Source organism: Notothenia rossii (genome assembly GCF_949606895.1).
Source record: "Notothenia rossii genome assembly, chromosome: 6".
Taxonomy (NCBI): Eukaryota; Metazoa; Chordata; class Actinopteri; order Perciformes; family Nototheniidae; genus Notothenia; species Notothenia rossii.
In genome coordinates, this window is record NC_136909.1 from 66252157 (window position 1) to 66275863 (window position 23707).

Sequence of the window (23707 nt, forward strand, 5' to 3'; positions counted from 1 at the left end):
TCAGTCGCTCAGCACTATAGGGGACTTTCTGTGTGAAAAGCCACGGCTTACCACTTAGAAGCCCCAACGTAATCAGGCATGAACAATGTACAGTAGTGTAATGTGCCGAGGCAGCCCTGAGCCGAGCGTTGTTCTTTAAGAAAGAATCCATTCACACCTAAGCTACTGCTCAAGTGTACATTTACTGTATACATGTAAGTATACCTTATGCAAATACACATGTTCACACTCACACACAGGCTCATATAACGCCCTTTTAATGGGCACCCGTAGTACACACAGCAGAAATTGGACCATTTATCTGTCTTCAGTCTACGTGGGAAATCTCCGACGAGAACAAACATAAGTACCATCCGTTTTTCCAATTCTCAAATGTTGCCTCAGGGGAATTGGCAAGAGTCTGAAAATAAGATGATACACAACGTTTGCTATGTATGACTAATACTTGGCTCATAAAGACTGTGTCAACAAGGTGTTTTATTAGAGACACAGCGAGAAAACACTAAACGGCCGACATTACATGATTTATGAAATGAGAAGGAAAACTAGGAACACTAATTGGATTAGAGAGAAACAAAGGAATTTGCTGACTCAATTAACCTCGGATAAACTAAGACAAAATGTATAAAAGAGTTCTTTATTTCTAATAAACACGATTACATGTGGACATGGAGGACGTTTTTATGATGTCTGTTTAAAACATTCTTGCAAACTGCTGTACAAAGCACAAGAGAAGAAGCTATAGGTCAGTACATGAGAGATGGCGTGGTCTAAGTTACTGTAGCAAACTATCCATATATCCGTATTACCATCATCAAAGTAAGGAGAATATTACACTCGGGGAAGGGGCACAAAATGCAACATCAAACATGAAAACTTGTACAACTCTGAAAAGTATACTTTTTAGACACACAAAGGACACATACATTGTATGTGTTAAATAATTTTTGTTTGTCAGGACATAAAAAGCTAACTACATCATTCACAGATTCAGCAGTCTGTTTAAATACCTTATTTCTACAAAGTGAATTTACATTTTTATTTTAAAGTACAAAGTGCAAATACTATGTTTTCCATTATTGCCGATTGGTGAGGGCAGGTACTCCGTGCTGGAGGGGAAATCTCAGATGCTTAGCCTTGCTTCTTCGAGGGATTCTGAGGAGAGGAAATTAAAGTGAGTTTCAAACATGCCTTTGTTTTTCTTCGCACTTTTGACATTTTGAAATAAAACAATGATACTGTTGGACTGCAGAAGAAGCCATTGTATCCACTAGTATGGGAAGAATGGTTTACTTACTAGTTTACTGGAAGGTAAACTCTCTCCTGGCTTGGCCCCTATGAGACAGAAAAAAAAAACTCAACAACCATACGATCAATGCGTGTCAGTTTTAGGATATTTAACAGTCAATTTAAATAAAAACCTTGCATCCCTGTTTTTCATATATCATCTGACTGCGGTCATGATTAAATTGTATCCCTCAATGTGCAAGTGAGAAGATACATATGCTGCAGGAGAACACAAGCAGACGTGTTGTTTAGCTCACCCTCTTCTTTAGTCACCCCGAGGCAGCCCATCAGCTCCTGCAGAGACAGCGCCTTGTCGTTGCTGATGTCGCAGTACTCCACAAACTTCTTCACACACTTCTTTGGCTTGGATTTTTTGCGCAGGAAGCGTTTGAAGGGCTTGATCTCCTTCTTTCCAATGTCGCCGCTGGAATTTTTGTCGAGCTGACTGAAATACCAGTGGACCACCCTCTCCTCCAGGGTGTGGCTGGGGTCTGGCTCTGCCATCCTAAATGACAGATATCAGTTCATGAGCTAATAATCACTTTATCTAACAGTGTGAAATAAGTATTGTCACTGGAGATCAATCAAAAGCTTTGTTAAAATCTGGTGCAGCACAGCACAAACAAACCCACGGGTGTCCATTAATAATTGTAAGATGGACACATCTATTTCCAAAGGCCATACCTTCCGGCTGATGCTGGATCTGTGACGGCGTGCACCATGTCTGTTGACAGCGCGTCAAGTACACTTGTCAGGAACTCTGTTTTCTTTGCCCCAGGACAGCCTGGAAAATAAAACCACAGATACCTGAATCATATGGAAATAAATGTACTCATATGTCAGCAAACATGGAAAAAGTATCCCTTAGTCAACAGCATGTGGAATGCTGCAGTCATAGGTGGCCTAATAAATGTTTGGGGAGGGACGTCATGTAAAAGGCACTGTAGTTTTAGAGAGAACGAGACGGCAGAGGAGGGAAATAAACCCATACATGACTCTCTGAGTCGTCTTTTACTCCCTCTCATAAAGTGTCAAACCTCCCCTTATCTGGAGGAGGAAGAGGGTACCTGCCAATCATGCTGGAGGCCCTCGAGTGGCTTTGACAGCTGGAGCAGAGAAGATGTTACTTAATCTTGTACGTATGGACAAGAAGCTCCATACAGCTCCTGATACTCACCTGAGACATCAAGGGGTCTCAATCCTGACAGACACTGGTCCTGGATTTAGTCTGAGGGATGTCGGATTTAAAGGTATGCATCCAGAGGCACAACTCAACACCTGATCTTCTGTGTGAGGTGGGATTACTATTTGAGAAGAGACTAAAATCTATCATTACCTACCAAGCTAAAACCAACAGAGAAGCATTATTACTCGCAGAACGGCAGAAAACAAATTAAAATGAGAGACAACTGGGGTGGAAAGACCCTAATGATAGTAATTGTGCGTGTGGCCGTATAGTTTTAAGAGTGAGGAGGCTGAGCCTGTTCTGGAAGAGCTGAAGGCTACGCAGGCCTGAGAGAGATTCCTCTCCTCGACTCCCCTCTGCTTTCTCACAGTCCGGCTTCCCTCTGCTATTCTGCCTGTGGAGAAGAAGAAATTCTCCAGTTTGCTACACTTTGTTTTTATGGCCCAGGCCTGCGGGGCCCGATTCTCCTGTGTTGGAGATAATAGCATGCTTTGGTCCTCTCTAACAGGTGGCGACCAGCATCGGCATAAACACCCGACACTGCACCTCCTCTCCACCTCCATTCCACCTCCACTCCACCTTTCACAACTAGCGCGGAGCTTTAGCTGTCTGCACCGGGCCAAGGGGGTTGAAACATCCACATGTCCAAACTGTTCCACAGCCTCATTTACATATTGAACAGACCTGCGCTTAAGTTTTAGTGGGCCCTCCCTAGTCCAAGCCCAGTAAAATATCCGACCACCTGTTGATAGCTAAACCGGTGCCTTGTGGAGGCTCTTGTGGTACATTTGTCTAGACAGTCATACAATTGCACCCTCAGAAGGCAAAGTGTTTTTATCTGACTGAAAAGAGATTTGTGGGATGCAGTTGGACTTGTTTGAGGATTAGTGTTTTTCATGGAGAGCGCACGTCCTCTCCGTAATGCTGCAGGAATCTGTGCATGTCCACAGTTTTCCATTCATAATGGGAAGCCATCAGGTTAGGCTACAGTCCCGTCCTCTGGCAACAGAAGATTTTTCTTGTGGCGGGACAGATCAGCTTATGCCTGTCTGGATGTCGTTTTGCTAAAGGACACAAATGTTCCTGCTGTCATTCAGAGGAAATTGAGGCCATTTTCCATTCCCTTCATGGTTGCAGCAAAATAAGACTACTGTCTTACTCCATAATGATTATAATTATGTAATGCCCACATTTGACAGCTGCAGGATGGAATGAAGTTAAGAAAGCCTCAAGTGATTAAAGAGTTTTCTTGTTGAAAAGCTAAGGTCAGCACCAGTATTCATACGCCTCCATATATCTGCTGCCTGTGAAAAGTTGGCCAGTAAGTGCATGTTTGCATGTGTGCGCCCGTATGCTACTGTCAATAAGAAGCAGTGTTTTTCTACAGAGCCACATGGGGCAGAGTCCTGTCAGCACTCACAGCCGCAGCTCCCAATGGCTGCCCCAGTGCTATCCCATGACCCCGCTCTGGGGAGAAAGCTTGCCAAATACTCCGCTTTCCTCATCCAAAGTTCTCCTTTCTCGCATCTTGCCCCATAAACCTCTCAACACCAGCGCTTCAACAGCAAATGGGGCTGCAGCAATGTGAAGGCAACATTTATAATTATCCCCGGTTTATACAGTAACACGGTTTACAGCCGTTGACGCAATTGCTCATAAAGAAAACAAGACGCTGTGTTTTTTGACCGTGCATGTTTTATAATCGGAGACCTGGCTGATACGGTGCAAGTTTTTTGACACGTATAGAATGAAGTCTGTGTTCTGGTTTGAGCGTGTGTTAGGTGATTGCATGGCTGAAGGAGTATATTGTTTTCTGTCCTTCCACTATGTGTTTAGGAGGTGTTTGGTTGGGACCTCAAGTCTTTCTCATGGGACAGTTGTGGCTGTTCTCCACCCCATCGCCACTTCACACTTTCCGTAGTTAAACACTGTAATTATTCCCGTTCAATATCTTCCAATAACACACACCAGCAGTGCCACTGGCTAAGATGAGTAACATGTGTTAGTCTCAGGAGCACTCATCCATAACTGTCTATCCCAATGTTTAATACACACTGTACAGAAGTCCTCGATGCCAGTGTACAGAGTGCTGCTCTGCTGCTAAATGCAGCACCTGCGAGCAGAGGGCAGCTCTGGCCAGGCACATTCTTACATAAACACTCGTGGATGGGACGGGAACAGTGGCAGCTCTGTTCATTTGCTGGAGGATTATTAACATGTTTACCAAACCACCAAAAAAAAAAAAAATTTGCCAAGCACCGTTAAGCTTTTAACTGTGATTTGGTTGTATTCAGCACCTGAGAGCAATAACTCTACATTGCCTATCATTGGTTTTATGAGGAGGACAAGTCATTGCATATTTATAAATGTAATAAAAACAAAGGTAAAGGCACTCCATCCACTGCATTGTAAAACTGTCAAAGTGCAAAACTACGGTCAGTGGAATTGGTGAAAGTTAAAATTGGAAGATGCTCGGCAAAATAAAGTGGACATTTATAATGGTTTTGTTAACAATTGTAACTTTTTTTTAAATTGGTATAGTACTTAAGATACCAATAAGCTTGTTCTAAGTTGTTTTAATTAGTAGTTTTAATCATTCATGTGGGCTCCATTGTAAAGCTAAGCAAAGTGCTTGTATGATTCTGCATTAGATCAGTTGGTGGAATAATGGCCATAAAACAAAGCATATTAAAGTCCCTCAAATTGAAATACATTGTGTAATGGCCCTTCAAAAATAACACTGATGATCTAACACCCCACATTGACAGGACACATCTTATCAAAACCAAACCAATACATTTTGTTATGTAATATCAATAAGGTTATTGTTTGTTTGGGTTAGGATTAGGGTTAGGGTGAAGAACAGGGTTTTGGTAAAAAAAAGCAAAAGAAATACATGACTCCGATTAACGATTGAAGGTGGTCATGTATAAGCGAAACCAACATGTTAATACATGGGAAACGCATGGTGTTCATGTCATAATCTGAGGTTCTATTGACCCATGCAACCTCCTGCTTTATCATTTGAGTGTAAACATCATTGTTTTGGTAGCATTTTCTGAAAAGACTACTTTGGTTGTTTTTCTTGGAAGAACACACAGAGTGCTGCTTTGTTATTAAAGTTCCCCTCAAAATGATGCAATCCTTTAATTTCCATTTTTAGTGCTTCCCATTTGTAAATACCACTAGAATATAGCAAAATGTAAGTTCTGCATTCTTGACCAAAAACATAGTCTCACCTGCTACACCTAAGCCCACCCCATGACCACCACCCACAAACTCAATTAAGTTATCCAAACAGTTGTCAGTCTTTCTATCACTACCTGTCTCTGGCATCCTATTATCCATTTATCTCTACCTCTGCTGCCTGCTGTTTCTCCTACTTGCTATCATCCCACTATCTTTCATCTCCCATGTCAGTTGAGATTAATCCTCCCCCCAATCCGTCTCTGTCTCCGTGCTTATTGACCATTGAGGGGCGGTATCTGGCAATCCTCAACTCTTTATCAAGCATCTCCTTGACCAACAGTGCTAATGATGTCAACAAACACACACACACACACCCGCAATGTTATCACAACCTTGGAAGCACGGCAGCAGTTGGAGGTCGACTGCCGAAGAACTTCTCCATGTGGTCTGAGCAGAGAGGATAAACAGAGACTGGGTCCAGTATTTAGAGACCTACCTTGGAGATGTCTGCTTCTGTAATGGTCCTTAGGTTTAGTTGGGTGGGCCCTGGCATTGCCGTCACACTTTGGCTGTTCATACCTGTGACACAGAATACGCCACATCAGAAAATGCCAATTCACTTTAAATGAAATGGATAAAACATATTGTTAATTTCAGTAAAACTATCCTGTTTTTACAATCAGAGAGTAATGCAATGTTTTCCAATTACCGGTGTACAGTTAAATCTCAGGGATTCAAATAATTGTTTTGTGGCAAACCAGAGGCTGTGAATCACATCCACAAAGCGGGGTAGGATTTGGGGCCAGGATGAGGAACAGAAAAAGGGCGGAGGGAGGGTGAGAATGAGAGATAGAGGCAGACAGGGAGCGTGGGACACAAGGAAGCTTTCACGGCCTCCCTTGGCGAGCCGGCAGAGCCTCGATTGCCGCCGTGCCACTGGGCCAAAAGCTGGGCTGGGACAAGGGGAGACAAGGGGGGGGAAATCCACGCTTCCATATGCGTGCTAATGTGCTGTCTGGCACTCTGCCTGAAGCCTTGTTAATCTGATACCCAGCCTCGCTGCTCAGTAAGAGTGTACCAGTGCCCAACTATGCCAGCCTGATTGACCTTTGACCTGCCGCTCCGCAGACCACTGAGTCACTCTGTTTCATGGCCAATGGGCATGTTTATCCGTCTGCTAATGGCAGACTAATGTGCATTTTCTTTTTATTGCTTGAGTTCTGACAGTTTCTTCTAAATAGAGGTATGTTTACATGGTTGTTGGACCTGCAATAGAGATAATGCTCAATTACGCCTTAGTACATCTAGTTTACACATTTGCCAACAAAGGTCATGAAGCAGGGTCACCCAGGTCTTCTCAATTGTCCATTCTTCTGTGTTTGGTTTGCTAATGATCTCTTACCTGTTTAACAACTGTCTGGTTTGTCTGTCACAAAGAACCAAGCAATAAATTCCAAGAATTTGTGTAAATGAGGGTGAAAGTACCATAGGTGAGGTCTCTCCCACCTGGTGGAGGTCCCAGGTATGGGCCGTCCAGTGTCCACCAGCACACACCAGCAGTAGCCGGTGGAGGGGTGACATTGGACCGCCTTGTAGAGTCCTCCTTGGGCACAGTCGGGTATGAACACAGCATCGTTCTTGTGCTGCCTAGCCTCTTCCTGGGCGGACTGCTGCTCCTGGTCACATGTTGAGGCTGGGAAGAGGGGTCAGAGGTGAGGACTGGAAACCAGTATTTCATTTTTTATTTGGATATGTGTGCTAAATATTTTCTAGATTGATCGTCCATCTAATATTCTCAGTCAGATCAAAACCCCAAAAATATTTAAAATATATAAAAGCAGGAAATCTTCATATGTGAGAGGCTACAGCATTTTCTGCCTTTTTTAAAGAATAATTATTAGCATAGTAGGAAAACATTTTTGTTTGATCCACTTATCGATTAATCGAATAAACAATGCATCTCTTTAAAGGAATCAGTGGGAGGCAGAGGTTGGTCATCCAAACACACACTCACCACACCCATAAAGACAGCATGCGCCTAGGTGGTCTTGGTTGTGTGACTTGGCAAACACACGCCCCAGACACACACACTTGACGTGAAGAAGAGGGTTTGTTTAATGTTAAGAATGACTTCCAATCAGATATGGCTTACACATTTTGGATTTATACAAATTACAGTGTGTTTAAATTAATTTATGTTTAAAACTAAATACATGCACTGCTCTCTCATTACACTCTAACGTGCCTGAAGCAGTGGAGGAGGCTGGAGAAGACAAAGGGTGGAGTGCTCGGAGACAGTGTGTGTAGACTATGATATCAGCCCCCCGTGGCACTGTTTACGCACATTAACAGGCTAATGACTAAGTACAGCTCCCTATGCCCCAAGTTAAGTAAATATTTGGACACACGGCTGCCCTCTGTGGATGTGTGTGACAGAGAGAGAAACAGACAAGACAAACGCATAGCGGTGGTCAGTCGGGGCCTTCGCCTCCAAACACCCACACTCGCTGACACACCACTGCAGGGCACCAGGGATCTATATGTTTACATGTTCAGAATTCCAGGGGAAAATGCAATGCTTCATGATCCTTTCTTTTATCCGTACGTATGGAGAATGCAGCGGCTTCCATGGGGTTTTGCAGAGCCTCAGCAGCAGGATCTAATCAGACGTTCCTCTGCAGCAGCCTCCTTCTCTGCCGTGCAGCTCTCCAACTGAGATTTGAGCATTAAACTCAGGGATGAAAGTAGAGCTCTTCTGGCCATGAGGGCTTTCATCACCAATCTCTCCCTCCCTTCACTGCTTCGCCCTCGAGGCTCGGAAGCCACTGCGGGATTATGGATATCCCTTTTCTTTGTTTATTTTCATTAGAGCTCTTTACCCACACAAAAGCGACCAAATGAAATGCCTCCCCGCTTTCTCAACCGACTCTCTTCGCTCCAGTTCATCCGTATGGGCTCTCTTTGTTGAGGCGGGTGTGTTTTCTTCACCCCAATACCCCAAAGAGCACATGGTAATCAAAACCATCAATGCTGCATTTCTCATGGTTTTTTTATTGGCTGTAAATTATGATAATGGTATTCACACACAAATGCACGCAGGCTTCTCATCTCCAGGCAAGCCTCAAAATTGCATTGTTTTATTCAGAAAGCAACATATTTCCCCTAAGAGCCAAGAGGCAACTGATCTGTACAATGAGATAACCGGGCATGTGTGTAAGAGGAGACCAGAAGCGACCAGGCAGAAGAATAGGAGATCCTGTGTTTGTGCCATGTGCTGATAATTACAGATACACTGCAACGCGAGGAACCACAGAGAAGCAGATCCTTTAAGCCTGACGCACTCCAACACCAAGATGTATTGCTTTCACAACCCACCATCTGTCCTTAAAAGACAAGAACTGCCTGAAACTATGATTGCTCACACAAGTCGGAAAAAACACAGAGCGTGCTTTCAGTTGAGGTTTGCTAACACCCGATCGCCGTCATTAAATAAAAAATGGTCTTTGAAACTCACATGGTGCTCGTGTTCTATTGTTCTGTCGGCTGCGGACCTGCTCCGTCCACAGAGTGGGGTACTGGGAAATTATGTCTGAAAGAAATCATCAAGACAGCTTTATTAGCTCCAATAGAAAACACACTCGTATCATCTGAGTCAAACCTGGGGGTTCCAAAACTCACAGACTGTAAAATGCACATCAAGGTTATCGTTTGTCAAACTGCTGCAGTGCAGGTGGGAAATAAATTGTATGATAGATGTGACCAGAAATAAAGCAGCGAAAAGAGTCTGCAAGTAGCCCACTGTATTATCTGGCGATCACAATTATAATATGTTGCTTCCTTCACAATATAAAAGTGCATCTTAGCTCAATGTGATCATCTGCTTCCAATTCACAGTGATGGAGAGTATCTTAATTGAACTTGAAATGTAGGAAGTGGTTTCTCTACCATTTGAAGTTCAACGGATATCATAACATAAAAATACTCACAGATGTATTAGCTTATTTTAAGTATCATAACTAAACTCAACCCTTAAAACAGATTTACCCTTTTGAGAGGTTTATATTTCTAGATTATTTAAATAAAAAAACATTCGAATGTTGCAGCTCATTGAGCTAGAGCTGATATTAAATAGCCCCTTTTATGCTTTTTGTGGTTTTCCCTTTCCTGTACTGTATTAAATAGGTTTTTGCGCATGTAAATGTTCTACAAAGGCTAAAATCCCAAAGTTCCCCAGAAGGAGTTTATCGCCCACCCCTGCTTAAAATCACCTCCATTGGACTCCTTTGTTTACTTCAGTAACATAGTGACATCCCTATGGTACACTAGTGCTTCTATTGGCTAGAGCTCCAACCCATTGTACGTGAAACACTATGGGGCGTGACATCTCTAAGCAGTTGACCAATCACAACAGAGCCGGCCAGCTAACCAATCAGAGCAGACTGGGCTCTGGTTTCAGACAGAGGGTGAAAAGAGGTGCTGCAGCACAGGCAGTATGAGGAAAAACACCTTTTTGAACATTAAAGCACATAAACATGTCACAGTAGAGGCACACAATATAAATATGAATCTGAAAATGAGCATAATAGGGCCCTTTTAACTAGTTTACATGGGGGGGATGTTTTAATCTTTAAAATGTAGCCAGTAAATAAAGCTTTTAGATAGTTTTGCTGAGTAGAAAGCACAATAGTTCTCCCAAAATGTAGTGGATTTGAAGCATGAATTAACCAAAGCTAAGCATGTGTACCTAAGCACCTAAGTAAATACCTTGTGTAAATAAGTAAAAGAAAAGCTAAAAGTGAAATTTTTATGGAATGACAACTGTTCATGACTGCCGCTCTTTGTTACTGGCTTGCTTGATGGTATTACCAGTACTTTATGGAGGCTTAAGAGCAACATACAAGTCATGCTGAAGTTGTCCTTTTAGTTTTCCATACATAAACATCCTAACAATTCACAATTAACAATTGAGTCACTCAGTGGTGACGCATTGAACGCACAAACAATAGCTCACCTTCTTCGTCGCCGGCAGGCTGCGGATCCACCACTAGGCCGGTCTCATCTGCATTTAGAATGGAGAATATTTGCAAGGAGACTACAATTACGAGAGTAAGCTTAAGAACACTTAACTGAATGAGATTTGCACTTTGCCCGGCTAAGAAGGATGGTATCAGAAGTAGAGGAGAGGAGAAGGAAAAAGAGAGTTGTGTGTGTGTGTTGAAAGCTGAAATACGGTGTGTCTTACAGTAAGAGAAAAAGGGAGCAAAATCAGAAGTTTAGTGGTCATATATTCCCATGGTTTCCCTTCATGCAACAAGGGAGATGATTATGCTATGGAGGACAGATTGAGGTCAGTTAAAATGAATGAGAAGACGAGGAGCAGTTCCCCCAGATGCTTTTCTCCATCCATCCGTCGCCTGCATTTGAGTCACGAGACCTGTTTGAAGGTGGGAGAGATACAAGGGGTGAAGAACCCAGTAGCCAAGTCTGAGAGAAACCAATTAACAGTGGGAGAATCGAGCTCAGTGTTTGTTTGGACTCTGTTTGTTTGATTTGTGGTGGGAGGGAGATGGGGATGGAGGTCTTGAGCCGCTTAGGGTAAAACCAAGGCTGTAGGTGGTTAACCTCAGTGTAGGGCACTCATTCTGCTCAAAGTAAAGCTCTGTTAGTGCATGAGTCAGGGCATCTAGAATGGGTGGCTACAGCTTAAACTCATTTGCTTTAACAATGAATTCTCCATTGCAAAATCGGGATCTTGTATTAAACGCAAGTATTTTAAGCCAGCCATTCATCTTCTTAAGCATGCTTGGTGGATAAAAATACATACAGTCAGTGTGAATGACTGAGGCAGACATGTTATTACCCTGCTCACGGATGGAAATGCCATTTCAAAAAGCGTATTTATGATGCGGATTTACGATAAACCACTAATGACCGATCTTTACTTTGCGGCCGTTTACATGACTGTAACACCTCTTTTAGCATCTGCCAGGAAACCCCCGCGCTATTTGTGGTCATACGGCATTAGTTTAACTGCTGTTTGTCAGTCGTCAGCTGCATATGACTCCAGCATGTGAATGAATTTGTAAAATGGGTTTTAGGGCAAAGCATTTGGTGTTTAACATGACCAATATTCTGATAATAAAAGAAGAGCTATGGCTGCAGTGAACTGCTTAGGTACTGAAGGACTTTGGCTGAATCCAAATATTGATGCAATCGCTGCTATTTTCAGTCACACCACAAATCTACAGTTTATTCTGCTTTTCACCACCCTGTTTATCCAACCAGTTCTTTCCCTCTCCCACCATCCCTCCTCCTCTCTCAAATGTTGCATTCCCACTTGATCTATGTGTAATGAGTTGGCTGGGCTCAGACAGACACTATACCCAAGAGTGTTTACAGAGAGAAAGACCTAAATGTCACACTGACGGGAATAATCCATGTGACAAAAACAACTGGATGTATACACACTTTCTCTCTCACACACACAAGCAACATACACAGACGATCACATTAGGAAAGAATTGGAATCAACCCAAATTACACGTTAGCTTTCTGAGCTTTCAAATAACAGCAGTTAAACAACTCATCTTTTACAAAATGAGAGAAAGAAATACAGTATCTGGAGTCGAGTGGTTTCGTATCTGGAAGAGGGGTAAATGTTGATGAGACACAGAGTGAAAGAAGAGTGGATTAAGTGAGAACATTGCCTTGTTTCTTGCTTAAAAAGAAGGAAACCAAGATAAATCAAGTTAGAGAAGGAGAATGAAAAGTCAGTTTTCCTTCATTCTGGCTGCTCCCTGCTGTTCTAAAGACAGCAGGCTGTTGTATCTGCTGTCGGTGTGCATCAAAGCTCTCCCCAGCCTCTCCTTAGTCTGCAGTCTGCTTTTATATCAGCCTTCGGGCTGCTTGCACTCTCTCAAATTGAAGAAATATTAGAAAGGCAAGCCTTAACAGGAGACCCGCCCTGCACATCTCCAACACAGATGCAGGCAAACAGACAGAGAAACAAATGAATACACACTCACATGTACATACATGCTTAGATGATACACACACAGACAAACATAAAAGCATGCATGCAAAAGATTCAATATGCCCCTGAGAGGATTTTCTTCTCGAATAAAAGGCTCACCTGCTTTACCTGGCTCTCTTGTAGTAGCTCTCTCTTGTTTTGAAGCTGCAAGGCAACATGTTGAAATTAATTAAAAGTTCAACAACACACACCCATTTCATGTTATCATCAATATTAAAAATGCATAAATCAAGTAATGAATGACACAGCAAAAAATATAGTATTTCGACATGTTATACATTTAATTGGAAGTGGCTAAATACACTGCATATTTATCAAGATGCATTTTATGACATTTTCATATTAACAATACATCTACTGCTGCTACCTCTGGCACATTTTCACTATCAAGACGGCATCAACTTCCAAGGCGGCCCCATGGAGACGCACGGGGACGACATGTGGCATTGGTTATTTGATTGTTTGGCATCCTCGGAGAACACTTACATTCCTTACAGTTTAGCTTTCTTGCTCAACTCTGCAGCAGGGATTTTCTACCAGGCTTATTTACACACACGCAGCTCCAGGCCTTGAGCAACACTCAGTCCTCGGGTGGCCCTCCAACCCTGTGGCCGTTGGTCCAGTCACTGACCACTTTCCCACAGGACTCACGATTACACCCCCCACAAAAACACAATGTCATGCTTTGCTGAATTCAATGTATCATCCTTGTTTTACACAATTAGAGAAACCGCGTACTGGTGTAGATCAGCCATTCTTTTTCATATCATACATCGGTCTTGTTACAAAATGCGATGCCTGTAATACAGCACTGACTTGTAAATACAGTGTGCATAACTATTTACATTTTGCTCTATAAGACTTGGGTTTTACCCACCTTGGCAGCGGGGTTTTTTATTGGCCACTGCTGAGCCACTGATGGGTCGGCCGTTGGGGTTGACACACCAGCAGTATCCAGTGTAGCTGTGGCACTGAACCTGTAATCAAACAGCATGTAAACAAAGTCAGCACTAGCTGGAATCTAGGAGAATACAATATTGGACGGTGTAAACATGGGATTCAAGAATTACATTTTTTTTTCATAATATGTCACCATTTTTCACAATAAAATGTTGCAAATAGAGAAGTCTGCCTTGAAATCAAAGAAGTTCATAATATACAATTCAATTCCTGCAGGGGAAAAGAGCTAATCGTTTAGCTTTTTTTCTCTGTGGCCTCAGAAGTTGAGAGCTTTGCCTCATATTAAAAAAAGAAGTTACGAACATCATTTATGTTGAGTTTTTTTGTTACCTCGCTATATGTGCCATCAGGGTTGCACACAGGCACAAAGACCTGTGGGAAGAGCTTCTTGGCCTGCTGCTCTGTGTACTTCTTCTCTGCAACACATCTGGACGTATCTGAGGAGCACCACAAATCACCGGGATCACTAAATATCACAGAAACCCATGATTCCATCCACAGCTCAACTGTTTTCTATGAACTATTAAACCCCACATACTTTGAAAAGTCAGGAGAAGATTTGTTGAATCTCACAGATGGTGGGGAATGAAAGAAATATGCAGGGAGAGAGGAGAGACAGAGGGGAAACAATTCAAGACATTTCGGAAGCGTGCGATACTTGTGTGGCTGGGAATAGAACCAACACCCCCGGCCTCATTAGGAGCAAGTCAGACAAGCCTGCTCAGTGCCTGGTGGTAAAGTCATTACTGAGCTCCTGTAGAACATTCCAGGCACCCAAGAAAAGGGCTGATGCACGAGGAAAACATGACCCTTCCTTAATGTCTGTTTAAAAACCTCGACCGTCTGCTCTGTACAGTTCGAGATGTCCTCTAACTATTTGTCGACATAAATATTGGTCAGCAACTTTTCACCTATAAGCACCTCATGTCTTTTCGCATCTCTCTGTCAAATCCATGGCTCATCCTGTCATTCCACCTGGCCAAAACACCAGCTGTGCAAACTCTCAGGAAATATTGGGCAGCGATGGGTTTGATGGGAACTTGGTGTGACACATTAGCTGAGATGCCAGTCAGGGCCTGGCAGGTTCAGATGACATTAAAACAACGAGTCATGCCAAGTTAAAAAACAGTTTGGTCAGGAGGCTGCATGGCGCTGGCAGAGCCAACAGTAGATTAGCCATTAGACTCAGGCAGGGGAATGTGCACTGGTTTCTCTCAGTCTAGTGTGTGTGTGTCTGTGTATCATTGTCACTGGATGTTCCGGATGGAGGAAAACAGCAAGTTGAGGAGCTCTAAAGTTAGCTGCAGTGGAAAAAACCCAAACCATCGTCTTTCTCTGGGGGCTCGGACAAAAAAACTGGTGGAAAAAATGACAGGACACTTGAATCATCCGAGCGCAGTGATAGAAAACAAATGTGGTGCCAGTCTCACCATCCTCAAACACAATCCCATCTCTGTGCTGGTAGTGCAGACCGGCCCTGGTTTATTTCGGCTGCTGACTCGGCGGCTGCTGCTGCTGCTGCTGCTGTGTCTTTCACCCCGGCCCTCCAGAAGCAGAGGGGGGTCCGAGCTCTTATAGACCCGATGTTATTGACGTATACAATACGACTTTCATGGACTCTCGTCCCTTTCAGCTTCTTAGCTGGAATCCTCTATTCTGTGTCAAGGCGCTGTCCGCCACATCCAGATGTCCGCTTAGAGACGTCGCCATAGTGACCCAGAACGGGCATCAAATCGTGGAATGCTTTTCCATCATATGAGACTTCTTTTTAAGCAAACCCTTTCGCACTCGATCCCTGCATTAGTGATCTAATATTGAAATGTGTAAGAATGGGGCATTGTCCCCAGTCTGTAGAGCGATGAAGTCGCAGTATAGAGTTAGTGAGTGGGGCGGGGGTGAGAAGGTTCGGGCCCTCAGCATTGGGGCGTAAGGGTCCAACAATGAGGGAGTCTGTGAGCCGCCTGACCTCATTGGCTCTCCTTCCCCTTTTGCTTTTCATCTCCATTCTTCCATCGGTCACATACATACGGCTTTACATCTAGTATGTTGAAAATGAAGCCATTAATTATTGTCACAAGATTTCATTCAGATGCCCTTGACTCTGCATAATAATTTGATTTTAGAAAGCACAAGCCATTTCATATCACTGAGGAAGTCGTAGGTCCTCGAATTTCTAACAAAGTACAAATAAATCATTTCCATTCAAACTAATTCATTGGACAAATCAACATTCATTCTTTATCAGTACAATTGGTGATGAAACCATGGAGCAACAAACCCCCCCTCCAGCTCTCACTGTGTCAACCCCACTCGTCGTCCCAGCACTCAAAGAATCAATTATGCTGAAATGAATTTAAGCCACAAGTTTCTCCTGTGACCCCCCTCTGCGCATTCGAGAGAGCCAGGCGGCGCTGAAGCGTGACTCATGACCTGACCTTTGCATGGCCCTCGGATGACCTCCAGCTGGGGGTCGCGGCACTTGGCTCGGAGGAACTCGCAGCGAGATGTGAAGGTCCTGCCGTCGGAGGCGCACAGGGGCTTGCGAGGAGCTCCGCTGCATTCCATGTTGCACTCCTTATCCTGATCCACCCGCAGGAACTGCAGGAGTAAGAAAACAGTTGTGTAATAAGACTGGGACATGAATGAAAACACTTTCATCTCAACAACAACAGGTGGGATACTGGAGGGATTCATGAAGACTAAGGTTTGACATGTGTAGGAGAAAATGCATTCTATAAAAACAGGTGTCCATTTCCAAAGCCATACAAATGGTTAATTCTGTTCAACTTTTATCAGGACATTCATAAGCAATTTTCTCCCATGAATACACTAGAAAGCATTGCAACACACGGACAGAGAGATGAGGCAGTGTGTTACTACACGCCTGTCAGGGTGCAGCCATGCTTTGTCTCCGTCTCAAGGGCTGGAGAAGTCTTGACTGACGCTTCCCCTTCTCTTTGTCTGTGCCAACACCTGCACAGGTATTCACCTGGAATCGCTCCTGAGGATGTTTTATTCAGCCATGAAAAGAGAAACAAGGACAGAGACTCCTGGCTGTACGCATCGGATCACCTGTGTCAATGCCACCATTGTATCTACCACCGTGGTATGAAACCCCCTCACCAGGCCACACAATGGGGGGCGGCGGCGGTGGTGAAGGGGGTTGGCAACAAGCTGTGACTGCTACAATGAATGAAAAGACGGTGAATGATGAGTGGCTGAATCAACTAGATGTCAAGGAGCTTTGTGCTGCTACAGTTTGAGTGTTGGGTTTTCATAAAGTTTGCTTGATTAATTCATTTGGGTGATATAATGACCTGGATTGAGCGGAAAAAAACAAACTCTATATGCTTACGCAGGTGCTGTCTATATCTAAAGAGTAACACCTATCTGCTCTCTTGTTGACTTCTGTTATGATGGTAACATTTGCACAAAAGAAAAACTGTCATTTTTCATTCAGTGGATGCACACACACACACACACACACACACACACACACACACACACACACACACACACACACACACACACACACACACGCGCGCGCGCACACACACACACACACACACACACACACACACACACACACACACACACACACACACACACACACACACACACACGCAAACACAGCTCATCAATCTATGGCACAAAGCAGAGAATCAAAGCCCTCAATTAAAGGTAAGCCATAAAAATCTGTTATGCGTTATCAAAAGAAAGGGCATGGCAAGATAAAGTATGGCAAGAAAAAAAAACACATCCATGAAAAGGGTGGGATGATCACCAATAAAGAAATGTGTTATGTCTGACATCTTACAAATGAAGTGATAGATGACGTTTGATGACAGCCCCCTGCACTCAGACCAGCAGGGCTGCAGGGCGGCATGCACCTGGAAGAGGGTTGGCAGTGAAGGCAGCATCGCCCTGGGACGGGGGGGGGACGGGGGGGGGGGGTTACAACCCACTCTGTCAACCCCACTCATAAATCTTCCCGGGGGGGATCAGAGAGGAGAGGCCCGTTCAAACACATCGGAAGAGGAGCCGCGAGGGAGGGGAAGATGAATCTTTTCAATTGAATAATATTTTTCAAAACACTTATTCTTTAGAAGCTCTTTCTTCCCAGGCTTTTTAAAATGATGTGTTGTCATGAGAAGAAGACAAAAAGCATCCTGGAAAGCAGTTTGTCTTACAAGAACAGCCTGTGTCCAAGTCTCAAGACTCATCCATCTTTCTAGACAGAAATATGGAGAGTAATCCCTCTTCCTCCTTTGGGGTTAATATGAATGCTGAATGCTTCTATTTCCAGTGGTTAAAGGGAACTTATGAAGTATTGCATTTATTTTGGGCACAGCAGTACGGTTCATATTTGTCTTCAGCCCCTTTAGTCGTCTGGGATCCGCTAAAAGGTCCCAAGATAAATCTGAGGGTTCACAAGATGTGAAAGTAAAAGAAAACGATGGGGGTCACGTTGTTTTTCAAGGCTTTTCCTGCCTGTATTTGATAGCAACAAAAGCGTAATGATAGGAAATGGGACAGAGAGAAAGGGGGGTTGTGAACAAGAATCCCAATTGATGGTTTCTTAAGCCTACCACTCATGCACTTCATACAGAAATATCTTATAGTATAAGTAATTAATTTCCCATCATCCAAATTTAGATTTTCATCCAGCCATTATTTACTTGGATCCAAGGCTCTTCATCCACGTGATTTAGCCACGGCCTTGAACCTTTGGCAGAAAGCTAAAATATTAGCAACATTTCCCTTCAATCTGTGAAGTGCTTCACCAACATTGACACATGTTTTATTGCCTTTATAAATGCCTTTGCTTTGGAGTGCAACAGCAACTTTTTCTGCAGTATTTCCAAACATTTATCACCCTTTCACCATCTGAAGGACGTATGCTCTTCTGCAGCAGAACAGCAAAAGGAACGCTGTCTCTCCGAAACGACCTTTGATTGGTCACCTGTGACCCGAGAAGAGTCCTGTTAAGGGCTTGACATGGAAACAAGAGGAAGCACATAACTTTCCGACAACATGATTTATAATGTGAAAGGTTATTATAGAATGTTTGCCCAAAGATAAAAGCTGCCAACCAAATCTTTAATTGCTTGGCCAACACCCCGGAAAACGAGTTTGTTAGCCTCTGAAATCATTAAAATTGAACAATATGAGAGGTACAAAAATCCCTTTCTTCTCCAGATTAAGGCTACTATCTGCAATGAAGAAATTGCTTCTGTTTAAGGGCCAAACAGGTTGGGTACCACTGGATGACAGGTGTTTTTAAACAATATAAACTTAATTCCTGAAGAAACTGTCACTTCCTGTCTTTGAATGGGAGAGGGGTTGGTTTGAAGACTTCTAACCAACTTGGGTGCCAAATTGACTTTCATTAACATAAGCAACAGTTTTCATTATTATATTGCTTTGTAATAGGGACACTTTATTTCTCTTTTTCCAGCTAAACATTTCTTTGTCCATTCATCTGGAAAAACTAGGAGTTTAACATCTCCCTGCCTCTGCTTGTTAGTGTCTCTGAGTTTCTTGGATTGTTTGCTTCATTACATCTGACTGACAGTTTCCCGTCGGTACCCCCCTCCCTCTCCCCCTGTCCTCCCACAACAGTTAGGACATCCCTGTGCAGCGTTGACCTCCTCTCACCCTCCACTCTGTCGCTCACAGCTCACCCCTTCACATAAAGTCTAGCAGGCGTGACAGGCTGGTGTGAGGGTGTTTGACCGCAGCTAGTCCCTGCTCTGATGGAGTCTGAGTGCGTCCAGCTATGGTTGGTGGTGGTCCGCCAGTCTCGCCGCGGCTCGTACTGGCTACCCCCGTGCTCACACTACACCAGCACGGTCGGCATAAGCCCCCGCAAGCCAGCAGACTGACAACCCAAACTGATTCATTCAGCCGCCCAGCATCCTGCTAGATGTCCACTGCAAAGCACACAGCTGAGCGCCTGCATGTTGACGATAAAGCTCCAAGAACACAGCGTGGACAAAACATAGTTAGTTATGAAATCAGCCACCCATGAAATCCGCCACCCAGATTCTCTATCAAGTGTTTATTTCAAAAGCACAGTTGGCCATACTAGAGGAGGAGAACAAATAAGATGTGAGAGCGAGTAAGAGGAAGAAGCGTGAGACGGATGGTGTGTTGAGGACCTCTTCCTCTTATGTACTGCTAATGGCAGTTAGCTGTCGGCTACACATCTCTTAGTGTTTGGTCTGTGGTGATGGATGGGCGAGGCCACGGCAGAGCCCTGACATTCCCATGATGTCTCATTCCTGCCTCTCCAGGCCGGCAACATCCCCATGCACAGCAACATGGTGGAGAGTGATCGATGGTCTAAGCCTCGGCAACATGCATCACAAGCATACCCCCCGATGTATCATAGAAGCAGACTCATACAAGACAGTGACTCAACTCCTTTACTTTCAGACAGCTGGCTCTCTATCTCTGTTTTTCTTTCTCTTTATTTTTATTTTTCTGTTTTCAGGAATATTTTTGTATTCTTTGCGTGATCTTTCTTGGAAGATGCTTTCTAAATCTGCTCAAATAATACGAGAGGTTGGCAAAACAAGAGACGGGCGAGAGAGGGCGAGACTGGCGGAGTGTAAGGGAAACTTTTTTTTCTTTCCAAGACAAACCAGCATACAAATCAAATCCAATTACCTCCCCCTAGTTCTGCAGCATTGTGGGATTGAAAGGAGTACGGAGAAGGCGAGACTCCAGCAGTGAGCACATTGTGGGCTGATAAGGGCCCTCTGGGCTAGGAGGCCCCCGCTTCCAGCGCCCCGAGAGGCCCCTCACACCACAGCCCCGCAGGGTCAATAGGGGCCCAAGCTGAGAGCCGTGGCAACGTGTTAAATGGCCTTGGCGGGAGTTTCCTGCGTGGACGCGAGGATGCAAAGAGGATCATTAGTTTCCAGCATGGTGGAAAGGGAATAAAGTGACAGCCTTTAACCAGGCTACTAACTCAATCAAAGGAAAAGCCATTTAATTGCTGTGAAAGATGTTAAGAAGAAAAGAAGGGGGTGTGAAAGGCCAGTGATAGTCAAGTGACAAAGAAAAATCACTGAGCAGGTGCACAATTGTGTGAAAGCATAGGGGGCAATGGAGTTCATATGTTATACTGAAATGGCTTTCACCAGGTTTGAAAGAGAGGCAGCCAATGCTCCCTCATCATTTCAAATACTATTTCATACTTCCATAAACCATGGAAAAGTCTGCCTCATGAATAACCTGGGCATTCATCCATATATTTAACTGCCTGTTCGACCTCAAATATGCACAAAATATCACATGGAGACATTTCCTTGAAACCAATAATAACCTCTCCTGTGTCATACAATAAGCAATTAATCTCGCACAAAGTACTATAAAAAAAAGTTCAGTGCTCCATGTGCCGTTCCAACAAATGAACCACAGTGGGGAGGTATAACGCAGACACAGTTACCACTGCAATGAAAATAAATAGGTTTCTTATTATTGCAGTCTTGAGAAGTGTGGACTCTGTGTCGTATCTGTGTTGACTTTACACAAATGGCTAAGTATTATCCATGCCATCTCAATAAAGAAACATACATGTGTAAATGTGTGTGTCATGGTGAAAATACAGGGGGAGCATCTGCTCAGTACAACACTTCCTCCCACATTCCACATCTCCATAGTGCCGTCAGGGAGAGAGGATCTCCGACCCCTCACCTGCAGGTTAACGACTCATGGCCATTTGTCTCCAATTGGATATTAAGGCATCCTTACCCGAACCATAAATAACGATGCCGGGGGAGGCTGCTGTCACATCGACCTCTAAATCAAGAGGTGAAGTCTCTGACAGTGCACATTCCGCTCTCTATTATTCCTCCTTCAGCACTGTACCTGCACTTGATAGTGGCCATGAAATTCCCCTTATCTAAAGATGCACTTTCTCATGCAGTGAATGGACTCTATGCATAGCTCTGCATGCTGCTGTAAACAGTGCCATGTGCTTTGGAGCAGCAGACCTGCTGACTGGCAGAGTAACCTGCAGAGCCCTGGCACAACGGGGGAGAGCAGCACAGGGAGGCAGGCAGGTAGAGGCTCTGAAAAGACTACAGCCTCTGCCTGCAGAGACCTTAAAACACAGTGAAATGGAGTTTAAATATTAAAACTTTTCCCAGTACTTCATCGGAATCTATTAGGTTTTTTAATCTATTTTATAACCAGCCTGAAATCTGTCAGATATGAACAAATTATGAAACATTAAAATACTTGAAGAGAGATTACCTAAGAATCATAGTGTCAGCATGTGCCATAATGCTGTTAATATATAATTATGTTTGTTAAATAGGCCTAGTTTCAATAAAAGTTTGATCATTTTAATAAAAGTTATCAGAGGTAACACTGACAATAAATACAGAAAGGATGATAAATGCCTGTCATATGTACTAACTGATTAAGAAAGAAAAAAACCTTGACAGAAGGGATTTCTGAAATATTACGCATGAAGGAGCATATCCTTTACTCAAATACTTTCTTTTAACCCTGGACATTAGTGAGACGTATTCTGCAAGTTGAATGGCTCTTCTTCCTACCGTGAGAGCAGAGAACTTCTGAGCGCGTCCAGCACACAGCAGACAGAGGATGAACAGCAGCGGGCAGACGTGCATCCTGACGCAGTGTGGCAATACACTCCAAATTACGCACGGTCCAAAAGTCTCCTCTGTGTTGCCTGGACCTCAACAAAGCACACAAATAGTTTTTGGAAGTTGTCGATAAGGTTTACAAATCCACAGTAGTGCTTGCGGAAAACAGTAAGTGTTGGACTGCTGGTGTATTTCACTTCGTCTCCTTGGTTTCGACTGCCAAACCGTTGGTGTAGACACTCTCCTTAATTCTGGCAGTGCGATAAACCCCCCGTGTCCCTGACCTTTTCCCCTCCCTCGATGTCTCTTCTCCCTTTTCCCTCTCTCCCATTCGACTTCTTTTCTCCACACCCCCTCCCTCCACACTTGATTTTGTCGACTAGATTCCTTATCGGATGCAGGTAGTTCCTTATAGCCGTCAGGTGTAGGTTTAGAGGGACTGCGTCTGCTGCTGGTAGCTGAGGCAAACACGTCAGGTATTCTTTTATTTGGCTTCTCCTTAAAAAACAGCAGCAAATAATATACTTTTGTTCAGAGGACCTGTGAGGATGTTCGAGAGAGGGGATCAGACAGGCTACTGTCTGCTGGGAGCCTCAGCAAGAACAATAAATACTGTCTGCGTGCACACTCTCATACCAGTGGACACACACAAACGCGCACACGCACTTCAATATGCGATTTAGATTTTTCTCGACTCTCTCTCAGTTTAGTATAACATTCTACAAAGAAAGTTCCACAACATAATTTAAGTCACCACAATACACAAACAAGATACAATCAGGTATAGATCCTATATGAGTAACACTAATTTAGCAACATGCAATTTAAATGTATTCAAACCACATATTGCACTCGAGCTGTGATTATATTAATACAATGATCAATATTAAGGTCTATTTGATGAGGCATATTTTATTTAGGGTTAATTCTAAAGGTTCTTGTTGACTTCAGTTGTCACAAATATGTGCCTTCATTATTACAGTAGGCTAATGGAGAGATTGGTCGGCTACATTGCTACTATAACGCCACCTGACGGTATGCAAAGGAAATTACAAGCTTTCACATCCATGGGCATGTTAACTACCATCACCCATTTCCATTTTTCATACTTACTTTTTATTCTATGAGCTGCTCTATAATTGTATAACCATTTCCCAATTGAACGCTATACTTTTTCTAAATCACACTTTAAAAAAAAAAAACTTTTATCAACGGCAGCAAATCATTTAGGGATATTTAAATACGGGAGGTTAAGCCAGTCGAAGAGTGCTATCAGGACACTGGTTAGCACACTATTCAGAGAGCAACAAACCGTGTGTAGGACTACAGACAAAACATAAAAACCAATGATGCTCGCGACCACATAACAAATCAAAACTAAATAGTTAGATAATAAATATTATCGTACTTTTTATCCAACCAGCACAA

At 43.5% G+C, this 23707-nt stretch overlaps 1 protein-coding gene across 5 annotated transcripts; it reads right to left on the minus strand.

Annotated features, from left to right (window-relative positions):
* Nucleotides 1–618: 618 nt before the first annotated feature.
* smoc2 (SPARC related modular calcium binding 2) lies at nt 619–22881 on the minus strand. Of its 5 annotated transcripts, none has more exons than XM_079687919.1 (13): nt 22229–22881; nt 16091–16253; nt 13986–14092; nt 13573–13672; nt 12795–12839; nt 10674–10754; nt 9177–9251; nt 7169–7355; nt 6159–6241; nt 1972–2071; nt 1545–1792; nt 1298–1335; nt 619–1155 (listed from the first exon to the last, which is right to left on the minus strand). In XM_079687919.1, exons 1-13 carry the CDS (start codon nt 22301–22303, stop codon nt 1132–1134), a joined length of 1326 nt encoding a protein of 441 aa, XP_079544045.1. In that variant the 5' UTR covers nt 22304–22881; the 3' UTR covers nt 619–1131. The 5 variants fall into 5 exon arrangements, with proteins under 5 accessions (XP_079544045.1, XP_079544044.1, XP_079544047.1 ...); XM_079687918.1 differs by having other exon boundaries at nt 7148–7355; nt 22229–22880; XM_079687921.1 differs by having other exon boundaries at nt 7148–7355; nt 10674–10721; nt 12804–12839; nt 22229–22879.
* Between the last annotated feature and the right edge of the window lie 826 nt (nt 22882–23707).

What these genes read in the sequence shown, in the direction of transcription:
- smoc2 (XM_079687918.1), bottom strand. Translation starts at nt 22,303, where the DNA reads ATGCACGTCTGCCCGCTGCTGTTCATCCTCTGTCTGCTGTGTGCTGGA. An exon ending in TAAAAAACCCCGCTGCCAAG is followed by an intron (nt 12,840 to 13,572) that starts GTGGGTAAAACC and finishes GTTGCCTTGCAG; the next exon opens with CTTCAAAACAAGAGAGAGCT. An exon ending in CGGGGTGACTAAAGAAGAGG is followed by an intron (nt 1,336 to 1,544) that starts GTGAGCTAAACA and finishes TCTGTCTCATAG; the next exon opens with GGGCCAAGCCAGGAGAGAGT.